General features: G+C 40.1%; 1 protein-coding gene across 4 annotated transcripts in view; it reads right to left on the bottom strand.

The window, feature by feature from the left end:
* Positions 1–212: 212 nt before the first annotated feature.
* The window catches only part of FNIP2 (folliculin interacting protein 2), a 68471-nt gene continuing 55584 nt past the window's right edge, over positions 213–13099 (bottom strand). For 2 of the 4 annotated variants that reach the window (XM_089525595.1, XM_089525597.1), the window contains 5 exons: positions 11251–12466; positions 9018–9174; positions 7833–8033; positions 5722–5837; positions 213–3022 (listed from right to left, as the gene is read on the bottom strand). In XM_089525595.1, coding sequence (XP_089381721.1) covers positions 2944–3022; positions 5722–5837; positions 7833–8033; positions 9018–9174; positions 11251–12466 — 1769 coding nt within the window. In that variant the 3' untranslated portion in view covers positions 213–2943. Of the gene's footprint in view, positions 3023–5721; positions 5838–7832; positions 8034–9017; positions 9175–11250; positions 12467–13099 lie in introns of those variants that run through there. The other 2 variants (XM_089525596.1, XM_089525598.1) reach the window with 2 other exon arrangements.

Genomic DNA, 13099 nt, shown 5'->3' on the forward strand with positions numbered 1-13099 from the left:
GGGGAATATCCACCCTCCTCCACCATCTTCTGCCCTAGCTACTGAAAGCAGCAGGAATCAGGAAAAGAAAGGAGCTCAGCTGCAAAACCATCCTACCTGGAGGGATTGTTCTTCCCTTGAGTCTGTCACATTGAGCACATAACCTACTGGAAACCACCACCACCCCACTCCCCATTTAAAACAGATTTAGGCATTCATTGACAAAATGAATTTCTATAATTTATTGCACTAAAGCCACAAGTAAATTGACATAAATGATACTGTACATTTACAGCCAAAAGTAAGAAGTTCACAAAGTTTGACATTGGTACTCACACAATCAAAATATACTACTTGCATCTATTCTCCAGAAACATATCACACCAACACACATACCTTTCTCTAGCAAGTCACATTACTTCATCTAATCCAGGTAACACATTTCAGACACAATGTACAGAACAGCTGCTATCCTTTTTTTTAAACAGCTGTTGTTATTTTAGTGCATGGGACAGCCTGTTCTAACTGTACAGTAGAGCTATCAACCTGGTGGGTAACGGAAAAGTTAAAAGACAATCAAAATGGTTGATTTCAGATATGACGCTTTGAATGCCAATAAATATTTTTCAAAGCTATAAACTTCTGATTGTACTAAGATGTATTACAAATTGTTTATTTAAATCAACATCTATTGATAACCACCAGATTTCTTTTGCCTTGTTTTTGTATTCATTACACTTTAAGGCAGTTTTGAAAAAAAACAAAAACAAAACACCACTCTTGCTTAAACACCACTGCAAAATCTGGTACTTGAAATAATTTGCTCCCATTCAGGAAATCCAAAAAGTGTGCAACTTCACTATTTTTAGGTACCAAAAGGTAATACACCATGAAAAATAAAACACTTTGGAATCTTTAAATATTTAGGAGGAGCGCCCCTCTCATTGTCACTTTCAGTGTCTCTTCTGTATAAATGTATCACTTTTAAAAACTTTTAAAATATCAGAACACAAGAAGGCAAATAAAACAACAATGAACTTCACTGGTATAGCAATTGCTCTATAAATTTTACAGCACATTCCAACAGAAAATTCAACAGGTGCGTGCATTTGTTGCTCCCCCTGCTGGCAGCTTATTTTGTTAACTGAGGTAGTTTTAAAAGAAATGAAAAAAGTGGGATGAAGAAGGCGACAAAAGTTTACATTTCTAAACCATGCTACTCTTACTACACTCCTAAAACCCACAATCTTAATTTAGGGCTATGGGCTATATATTAAAAAAATGCATCAATAGGTAGGGCTAATGTATGTTAGTTAATTTTATTTCTTGATGCTGGGGCAGCTCTGTTTAACCTTTGCTTGGATAGATTTTCTCTGCAGAACATAAATGTTCACCAGTTTAGATAACAACTCTGTTCATTTTTAAAGATAATCTTGGCAGGGAATGATACTGTTAGGGCTTAATGACTAGCTCTCTGCAGAACAGGAAAGCCTGAATCTCAGTTAGCATGATGAAAGAACTGGCTAGAATTAGGAACAATGAAACAAAACTAAAGATTTTATATGCTCTAACCAAGAAATATTACACTATTGAAACAATGTTTGGAAAAAAATGCTTCAAAATTGTCAACGCCACTTATTTCTGTTGCTAAGCATGACAAGACTTTTTTAGCATTCTCAATCAGATATGGCAATTGTTTTAGACAGCAGGAAAGTCTTAGCCAAGTACCACCAAGGAGCCTTTCTGAAAGGATTTACTGTTCCTTGTCCTAATTTCACAAGCTAATTTGCTTGAAAATTGCAGAAGTCACAGTGTTTATACTGAATTTGTTCAAAGGAAGGCCCTAGGTTTGAAATTCCAAATGGTTATGACAGTAGAGCAGTACAGAAAATGATTTTCAAAAGATAAAATGGATATAGTGAACTTTTAACTCACTTAAGTTTCTCTTCTAGAGTCAAGATGCACAAGAGTGGAAGGCACTGAGAGGCTAGTGCAAAACTGTTGGATCACTTCAGATACCTGCAATTGTCAAACTGAACTGCTCTGTCACTATTACTATGGCTAACCTACCTCTTAATGATATCCCCTCTGAGATTTCTTCTGTACATTTCATGAATTCACTTAAGAAGTGGATCTTTATTACACAGTTTGGCTAAAGAGTGATCTCTTATTTACAGGGCAATGGTACACTTATGTCTTAAACTACCTGGAACTTAAGCCAAGTTCATCATAATGTCAAATTTTAAGATTCAAATAGACACTTCTGAGGGTGGTTGTGTAAGATAAATAAGCAAGTATGACATATTTTAGTAAGGCCGGGGAACTGGAAGTTCAAGACATGGTGTTTGCGACAGGATAAATGTAGAAGACTTTAACAGCAGCTTTACTGAAGGCTCCTGTAGCTTTTCCCATTTTCATCTGATGGAGATTCTAGAACTTCCTTCTCCAACAAGAATGCTGAATGAAGCTTCAGCTCTCTTGGCGGTAGCTGCGTTATTGGTAGTCTTTATTCCACAGAAGGCAGTGCTGTAACAGAAGAGCATGCCCATTCATACATTCTCCAGCTTGTCCATCCAAACACGGGAATGCTGTCCTGCTTTGTTTACCGAAATCCAATGGGGGAAAAAACATGTGCAGCAGTCATGTGCAGCAGTCAGGAAACAGTACTTGGATTTTTTTTTTCCTTTTGGTTTGGCTGAAAACAACAAATAAGCACTTTATATTCCAATGGTGTTTAATCCTTTTGTCCAAGGCTGCATGCCAATATAAAAACCCTGAATGTGTTTTATCTTATGTAAACTGAAATTCCACTAAAAAGTGTCTAGATGAAACCCTGGAGAAGGAAAAGTGACAGAACAAACTGTTGTCGCCTGCTGTTCTCCACTCCTGCCCGCTTCACATTTGGCATCACTGTTCTTCACACCTAAAATTCACAAGGAAGCATTTGCCTTCATGTATTTTAGCTTAGAGGAATATTTGGGCAACATATGGAGAATGAGTACTCGCTATAGCAGCCAGCAAAGGTAAATCGTTGGATTCAATCCTAGAAATAACAATTGAAAGAAATGATAAAGGTTTTTCAAGATAAAGTTACAGCTACATGTTAAATCACAGCCAGCATGGTGTAGTGGCTTCAGCATTGGACTATGATTCTGGACATCAGGGTTTGACTCTCACTTGGCCATGGAAACCCACTGGGTGACCCCAGACAAGTCACACTCTCTCAGCCTCAGAGGAAGGCATAGACAAACCCACAATGAACAAATCTTGCCAAGAAAACCTTGTGATAGGTTTGCCTTAGAGTCACCATGAGTTGGAAATGACTAAAAGATGCACAATGACAACAACAAAATTGGTACATTAGTGTTCACATGAAACATTAATGATATGAGGACTTGAATCACCAGTCATTTCTCACAAGTATCTCCATGTGGGCTTTCAGCCATGGGGTGATAGTAAGAATTAAAGAAGACATGGGACACAATGCAACTCTTAGAGATCATTGAAGCTGTCCTGTTAAATTAGGTTGGGCAACCTGTTGCCCTCTAGATATTACTGGACTACAATTTCAACCAGCTTTAGCCAGCACAGCAAAATGCAAGAGACAGTAGGAACTGCATTGCATCAATGTCTGGAAGGCCATAAATTGCCCACCTCAGATTAGAGTAAAACTATAATCCCATACCCATTTATTTGCGAGTAAAGCCTCAATAAACACAGTGGGGGTATTTTTTTCTCCTTTTCAGCAGAATCCTATATGAGTTGAAAGCACAATCCTATGTGCATTTCTTAAAAGCACAATCTATGTAGCCACAATCTCATACATGTAGACAATCTCAGAACATTCCCGCAGGGCCATGCAGCACTGACAACAATAGGAAGTGGATGACTCCATTAATCTGTGTAGGGCCTTAGTTAACAATAGTCTAACTTCTGTCTCAGATAGAACAGCCAACTGTCATGGATTATGGGAGCTGTAGTCCAAAACAACTTGAGTGCATCAGGTTGCCTGCCTCTGCAGTAAGTGCTTCTGGTGTATCCTGCATCACCTTCTAACTGGTAAGATAAAAGACATACTACAAAACTGATCATGTTAACAGAAAGCACACAACTGCACAGGGAAGGGATTCCTGGCAGCCTGAAAGTCATCCAGATTTTCCTGAGTGACTTCTGCAAGGAACAAAACAGCTCTAAACAAGGATGAGGGGATGGGGGAAGGGGGATAGGGAGGAAGGGAAATCAATATTCATGTGCAACCAAGCAACTGGAGGGTTTCATGAACGCATATATGGATTACATGCTAAAGAGGGGGAAAAAGAGCAGTAATACACAGGCTGATAACTAGATCCACCATGCCAGCAACATAAACCCAGAAAATGACCCAGAAACAAGACTGAATGCTGTATGTATGTTGTTCCAGACTCTTGTCAAGTAAGATACTCTGCCTTTGGTGAACAATTCTTATTTATATACAGTAACAGGAAGATGGTTCAGCAGTTTGCTAATCTAGAACTGTTTATTTATCTGTCACATTTATATCCAACTGCCAACATTTCCTGTGCTGAAGATTGAGTTATTTGAGGGTGCAGTAATGTATCTTTTTAAAGCTTTAAAAGTGTCAAATGACAAAATAAATAGTGCAGTTTCGTATGAACTCAGGGTTGGGAACAAAATTATTTCCCAAGGCATTCGTGTATTTAACTGCTTTATATGCTACAGAAGCAAACAAATCACACAGACAATCTCTAAGTGAGATGGGCAAATGGCAGGCTACAGAGCAATTCTGTATGATTCCCTCAATGGAACTGCCTAAGTATTGCATTTATTTTCACTGTTTACAAGTAACATTTCAATAGAAAATTGCCCCAAATTAATTTGTTCTAAACAATCCTACCAAGCAGAAAAAATGCAGCTAAATTAATAAAATGTATTTTCCCCAAATCCCACTATCATTTATTTTCTCTCAAAATGGGACTAAAAGCAGATTTTGGTCCAAAATGGGACTAAAAGCAGATATGTTAAAACAGAAATAGCTAATGTATGATACAAGGGTAAAAAGAGGGCAGCAACATCAAGTGAAGGATATTATACTAGTCAATACATGTTGCAGTTATATCTTTTTCCCTCAATATCCTGATTCATTATCCCTATTAGCTATTGTAGTCTAAAATTAACAGATTTACTTCCCTGTGGCATCCTGCACTGAGCAGAACTCTCCCTCATCTACCTTCCAAAAACTTTCCCATTTTTAAGTTTCATTTTATTCTGAAGTAAGAAATTTCTTCTGCTTCCTTTCAGTTAACATCTTGATTTGGTTTTCAGATGGCACTGTGGGACAGATATCCAAAGACACCCACAGCACTTCACCCACGTTCTGCAGTGTGACTTCTCTCTCTTTCTGTATCTATTATCTATATCTGTGGTCCAAGGCACACTGCAGAAATAATCCAGTTTGAGACAGCTTTAACTCCCCTAGCTCAATAATAGGGAATTCTGGGAATTGTAGTTTATTGTGGCACCACAGCTCTCTAACAGAGAAAGCTAAATGTCTCAGAAAACTACAGTTCTTACAATTTCCTAGCACTGAGCCAAGGCAGCTACAGCAGTGTCAAACTGGATTGTTTCTGCAGTCAGTTTTGGACCCATATCTATATGGACAATGGGAGTATTCTAACTGTTCAGTGCATGATAGGGCTTTAAAAAACTCGACTCAAAACTTAAAGCACTTTTAGTATCACTTACCCCAACACCACTCCAAGTTCTTTCACATGAACTCTTGATTGACCTCGCAAATATTTAGATAGCATAGTGCTTTTGAGGTACATTTCCTGTAGACGATCCTCCAGATACATTATACACTACCAATGAAAAAAACAGTCCATGGTGATCAAATCAAGAAGAATACAGCACAACAGGTATAGTCTAGAGCACAAAAACACATGGAATTTAAGATCAAAGTTCTATCTATCTCACAGGTTATTACTTCTCCAGAAGTAACTGCCCAGAGAGAGATCTAGTATACTTACCCTGAGTAAGGGTGGGAGTTTACTAATTGCCAGATGAGCCAGAAATGGGAATGTTTGGGGTGACATAAGGCACTTTGGTATCATTACCCTCACGCCTTCTCTGTAATCTAATGAGCTTGATGGGACTGCAAGTAATTACCTTATATACTTATGTATAATTCGAAAAATTTCTTCCAAAAAAAATGGACCTAAAAACCTGGGTCAGCTTATACACAGGTCAATATGGTCAGGTAAGCCCCCCGCTGTCCCCAATGGTGGCATGTGCACACACCATGCAGCCATTGGGGAAAGCGAGGGCTCAAAGTGAGGGATTCAAAGGAACTCACAATGTAAAAAAAGGATACAAATAAAATACAGGGGCTGGAAGGAACTGGGAGGGGGAACAAGTAAAAGATACTGACCACAGGCAAGCTGATCATGCATATCAGCTTCCCCATGCAGGGTCCTCTCCTCAAAGCCTTCCTGGCAGGCTCCACATGTGAGCCCTGCATCCATTGCTCCTGCAAACCTCCAAAAGTCACCCAGAGCATGCTGTCACCACTTCTTGCTTTTCTCGGTGGAGCTTTCCTTTCAGAGCCTGGGGGTAGCCGCTTTGCCTCTGGGGCTGCTTTAAACCGGGATGCAAGGCGATGACCGGGTGCCAGAATCCAGTTTAAAGCAGCCTTTTTTCCTCTTCTCCTCAGCAGGGCCCACCACTCTCCCCTCTACCTTGGCTGTCTCCTGGGAGGCAGTCAAGGTCAGGGGAAAGTGGACGGTCAATGCTGGCTCCCCGACCCTCCTCCCCACCTTCACTGTGTCCTGAGAGACAGCCAAGGTGGAGAGGAGAGTGGAGGGCCTCGCTGAGAAGAGGAAGAAGGGTCTGCTTTAAACTGGATCCTGGCATCCAGTCACCACTTCCCATCTGTGTTTAAAGCAGCCCCAAAGGCGAAGTGGCCATCCCCAGGCTCTCAAAGGAAAGCTTTGCTGAGGAGATGAAGTAGTGACGGCAGTGCTTTCTGGGCGACTTTTGGAGGTCTGCAGAATCAATGGACCAGGGCTTGCATGTGGAATCTGCCAAGGAGGACTTTGAGGGAACTCTGCGTGATCAGCTTGCCTCTGGTGAGTGTCTTTTACCTATCCCCCTCCCAATACCTTTCAGCTTCTATATTTTATTTGTATCCTTCCTTTACACTGTGTGCCTCTGTGAATCTCCCACTTTGAGCCTCACTTTCCCAAATGGCTGCGCCGTTATGTTTTATCCTCAGCTTATGCATGAGTCACATCAAAATCCCTAATTTTGGCCCCCAAACCTGACCCTGATTTATATATGAGGTCAATTTATAGTTGAGTATATACGTTACATTCTGGTGGGCCTACAGGTTGTGGGAAATAAAGGATGAAACAATGGTTTGCTAGGGAGAGAGAAAAAAGGCTGCAATCAAGAAAGGAGGTTCTGAGGAAAGAAGCTTACAATTCTTGAACAGAAATGAGATTTCCTAATCCACTGTTCTTAAGTTATCTAATGTAGGTGACCAGTGTGCCAGGGACTAGTGCCATATTTGGGTCCACTGGCAACAACTATTTCTTTATTTCTGGAAATTCTGCAAGGACTGGCAGCTGATGGCTTGTGGACAAGTACCAGTCCAAGAACCACCACTTTGAATAATACTGTCTTAGAGTAGTTAGTTCCAACAACAGTAATCAGTTCTATTAATTGATCTATTAATTCCTGGACTGCACTTCTTCTAGGTTTAAAAACTAAGTACCATGGCATACATATTCAAAAACCTGTGTGTCACTTTTTTCTTGTGTGAAGGTCCTGAATGAAGACTATAAATTAATACTTACAAAGTCAGCAGGAAGGTTGAGTTTATAAAGCTGTAAAATGGACTGTAATAAGGAAGACACTTGGTTGGAGACCAGGACATCCTTGCCCAGCCTAATATTGTCCAACATCTTTCTCTGACTTGTGGCCACCTGGACAGTCCATTTATCTGTATTTGCAATAATGCAAACAGCTTCTGCTATGGGCTCATCTAGAACAGGATGCTGTAAAAACAAAGACATCAGAAAGAACAAATGAAAGTTTGAAGCTGCTATTCTATTTTTATTTGACTGCATACTGAAATTACAAATGTTAATTTTTCTATTCCATTTCACATAACATGAAAAACCTTTCCAATAGCAGTCACATTCAAACAGTGGGCTGTTCTCCACTGTCTCTAATACTATGACAGTTCTGAGGTTAGCAGGGTCTTTTCTTCTTCTTCTTCTTCCCCAATAAACTGCATGACCAATGCATGACTGTTTTCCACAATCTCTAAGCCTCACCACAATTTCTAGAAAAAGTCTCTATGATAATTAGTTTCCTAAGTGGAAGGAATTTCTCCATAAAAGGGACTGACTGACTGCAAATCCCAGCAGTCCCCACTATTAATTACACTGGCTAGGTCTGCTGGAAAGCAACTTTCCAAGAGCAGAATACAAATTCTACTTGCAATAATACAATAAACATGCATGCGCGTATGTGCATGCAATTGTGTGCACTATAGTTCTAAAACAGACTCTAGTGCTCTGAAATTCATTGTGCTTAGTGAGGAGATTGTAGCTGGTGGTTCCTTAGTTTTTTTCCTCTTCCCTTTCAACATTAATTTGAATGTGTCTCTGTGTTAGATTCTGTGTTAGTCACTAGTTGGCAGATTTCTCAAACCAGTACACAAGTTTGCAGTTAATGCAATCTAAAATCACAGTGGAGATAGGGACAGTAATATGAGATTGAGTTACATGCTGTCCTTGCCATGCAGGATGCAGGCGTACAGTTCTCTGTAGCTATGGAATCATTCTATCATCACATCTTGTAACAATGAAGTCCATAAATTAAATCTGGATTCCAACAATGAAAGAAAGTGATAGATTTGGATCCCTTCTGCGCACCTCATTTTTTGGCTTACTATCAGGTATACCAGATCCCTCTCCCTCAGCCCAAGGTTAATCCTGTTCAGGCTTCCTGCTCAGAAGTATACACAGACTTACATTCACTGCATGACTCAACTCAACTGGTAAGCATTGCTTAAGCTGTTCCTCATTACTTATTCCTTGTAACACTAGATCAGACACATATGAGGCACAATAGCCACCCAGAAGTGACCTTCCAAAATGCTTCACACTTTGATTGCTGATTGTGCTGGATCTGAAACACAGAAATTGGTTGCCTCCTTAGTAGTCAATTTCTTCAAGGCTTCTTTGTTAAAGGTATTGAAATGTTTTGTAAATAGAGTTATTTTGACAAGACTAGTGCTATGTGAATGGACTACACCACTAATTTCCTTGCCAAGAGACTGACATGCTCAGGATTGGCAATGAAAAATTGCCAATGAAAAAAGTGGTCATTATAAAGTAATTGTTTCTCATATTTGAATGTTAGTTGTTCCATGGCTATTAACGAACAACTGCACATCTACCTTAAGTTGCAAGTACCACAAAGAATTTTCTCCTGAATTCTTAAAGAATGCCAATAATGTCATTTTGAAATTAGCCAGATCCATCCCGTATCGATTAGTGCAATTATTTAGCAGCAGGTAGGTAAAGCTATTCCTCATTGACAAGGTTCTCAAGTCATGTCTGACCATACGGGGTGTGAACAGACAGGCCAAAATAAAGCTGCTTCAGTTCATTTTGGAGGTATGCTGTTTAAATGACACACACATCTTAGGAGGCCAGAAGCTGCACCAAGGCTGCGCTCCAGTCCTTAGGACTGGAGTATGGCTTTGGCATGGCTTCCAGCATCTTAGGATGCATGCATCATTTAAACAGCATGCCTCCAAAGTGACCTGAAGCAGCTTTATTTTGGCCTGTCTGTTCAGGCCCTAAGTCAAAGAGCCAGCATTGTCAGAGACTACCCTGTGATCATGAGACCAGCATGATTGCAAAGAACGCTGTTTACCTTCCCACCAGAGTGGTACCTATTTATCTACTTGCATTTGTAATCCACCTTGATTCCTTTCGAAAAAGGTGGAATATAAATAAATTATATTATTATTATTTGCATGTTTTCAAACTGCTAGGTTGACAGAAGCTGGGACTAGTGATGGGAGCTCACCCCATCATGCGGCACCCCGGCCTCAAACTGCCAACCTGCTGATCTTGGAATCAACAGAGTCAGTGTCTTAACCACTTGAGCCACCGTAACCCACTGAAATTAGCCAGATCCAGGCTGTATGGATTAGTGCAATTATTTAGCAGCAGATACAGTTATGTAAATTATATTTTTAAATTACACTGAATTACAGCAATTGAATGGTCAGATCTGAAGAACCATTTTTTTCACATGAAAACCACTGAGTGAGTGGGGAGTCAATGAATACACAAAAGGCAAAGTGCCATGTATTTCAATTATAGTTATGTTTCTGAGGCAGTAACTCTATAGAGACTGAGGCCTGAAACAGACACACCAAAAAACAGGGTCGGCAGGCGCACTGCCACATTTCGAACTATGGCCACATCAGCCACGCATGCACAGCTCCCATCTGGACCACCACTGCGGTTTTGAACAAGGTGGGCAAAAAGAGCAGTATCTTACTACTACTTTTTGCTCTGGTTCTGTAGGGAAGAAGCAGGTCCGGCACGGTTTCCCTCTGTGTTCAGGGCATGCATCATCTAACTGCTAGGCCCCAAGTGAGGCTGGAAACAACGTTTTTTGGCTTGTCTCAGTTTCTCAAAGTACCCTAAAATCCAAGAAAGTTATCTTCCCTTTTGTTTACACAAAAATATTTTGCACTGAGTCATTTCTGTTTTGTAGTCCCAATCTCAAACATGCCTGTTTACAAAAAATGGCTGCATAATGCAGTATGGATCGAATGTACTTTCTGGTTAACAAAAAGGTATACTACACTAAGCTTATTAGACTAAGCCTTTGCAAAAAACAAAGCAAAACAAAAAACAGTGGGTGAACACCTCCCCTTTGGTTCAATTTAACCAAAACCTTACATAGTGATGCAATGTTTTTTTTTTTAATTAATTTTACTCTGAGCTGCATTTAGTACTATCTTTAGATAATAAATACATTTCAGTTATCACAAACAAGATTTTCCATGATTTTGCCAATACTGCTAGGTGGTAAAAATCTCTGGCTTTAGGCTGGATCAGATTTCACATCAGCTTCCATCATATTATTCAAAAGTTATTTTGGAACAACACAAAAATAAAATAAAACCTCTGGGGAGCCACGCCATAGAGCTGCACATTTTTTTCCTCTCTGCTTGTTTACCTTGGCAAAGCAAGTTCCACTTCAGAAAGTTTTTCAGGTCTATTGCTGGCAATGTTAGAAGATGGTACACCTGGAATAGATGCACCACCTTCATCATCACTCTCACCCAGGGCACTGTCACAGCTTTCATTCCTAGGAATGTTCTCTTCCAGTCTAAAAGTGTGTTCTCTGCCAGCATCCCCACAGGGGATATCTTGAGTAACTACTTGGCCAGATTCTTGCTCAACACTGGGACTGCCTGAATCACAGTCAAGTGAACTTCTTTCCAGGTTTTCACAGCATGTACTTTTAGAAGCCCCTAGTGCTCCAAGATTTATAGTTCTGACTTTGCCATCATGTGACACAGACATCCGATCTAACGACAACCGTGGTGCACTTGGTGCATGCATTTTACTAGCTTTCTGCCTTGTCCGTGGTTTAAGACAGACGTTTGATTTGTCCTGTTGAGGCTGAAAAGATAGACGTGATACAACACATGGAGATGTGCTTTTAATCCTGAGCATTTCAAGAGTTTTATCCATCTCCTTCCTTTGTGTTTCTAAATCAGACTCTGGTGAGGCTGAACTTCCAATTTGGAAGGTAACCCTTTCCAATCGAGAATATTTGGAGCCAAACCTCTCAGGGCACGGTACAGTGGCCAAGCTGCCAAGCATCTGTTCTGTTACACCACAATGGTTGCCATTATTCATCCTTGGTGTCAAATTCTCCAATTTAGCTTGCTCTTCAGAAACAAGTTCTGAATGGGCTACAGTTTTTCCCTTCTTGGTCTCCTCCACAATTCTTTTTGGGGAGCCAACTCTGGACAAACAAGGAGATGTCTCAGGGCACTGCCCAAAATTTATTCCTTCATGCTTTTCCTTCACACAGGTGGACTCAACCAAGCTGTCACATTCCACAGCTGCAGCACTCCTGTGCTTTCCACACTTTGGGGGATGAACAGGAGGTACGAGAGCAGGTTCATTTCGAACAGTGACAACCACATAGTCAGATTCCTCAGCTTCTCCCTTTTCCAGAGCTGTTGTGATATTGCTGCCATTCAGGATTTGCTCTTCTCTTCCAACTTGCCCACTCCAGGTGAGCTGATTCTCTTGTAGCTCAGAGCACCGCAAGAAATATGTAAGGACATAGAGTATGCGCTGAACCAAATCCTTACGTTTCCCAACAATTACAGTCCTAGTCATCCTGACAGGTGAACCTATAGCACCATATAAGTCACCTAGACCAAACAGAAAGGGGGAAAAAAAGAAGGATATTCACTCCAAGTGAGTTAACTAGGTAGACACATGGCTTAAATCGAGCATGTAAAAAACATATTTGTCTAAAAGAGAGTCATCTGTCTACAAAAGGTGCAGTGACAGTCAACAGTCAGGAATCAAACATTATTATAGTCATCATTCCATCCTGACATCAAAGAAAAACTCAAGGATGTGATCTCACTCCAACAGAGCTATTCTAAGTTCCATTGATTTTAGCAGAAGAAATGAATACACATGAATACACTTCCAAACTGAAAATCAGAATCTTTGGAGGAATCAATCTCTTGAGTTTTATCTATATCATATAAATTGATTATTTTTTTGCATGTCATTAGCATAGAGTTTTATACTCTGTGTTAAAATAAGTGTTTGTGTGAACACTTAAAACCCATATAAATTTAAGTAATTTACAGTTTCGTTTCTATGTTGGAAGTAGGTCAAAAGGCTTCTCAGACTTCTGGCTAAAATCAAGTGTAAAATAGATTTATAGTAACTAATTTCTTACAGCTATGCCAATAACAACAGTGGTGGATCAGCCAAATTAATTATCAGTATAACAATCACAGTAGCCATTCACAATATGGCCTTTAATA

The sequence above is a fragment of the Sceloporus occidentalis genome, unplaced genomic scaffold, assembly GCF_023333645.1.
Source record: "Sceloporus occidentalis isolate IW3139 unplaced genomic scaffold, rSceOcc1.0.p SCAF_5, whole genome shotgun sequence".
Taxonomy (NCBI): Eukaryota; Metazoa; Chordata; class Lepidosauria; order Squamata; family Phrynosomatidae; genus Sceloporus; species Sceloporus occidentalis.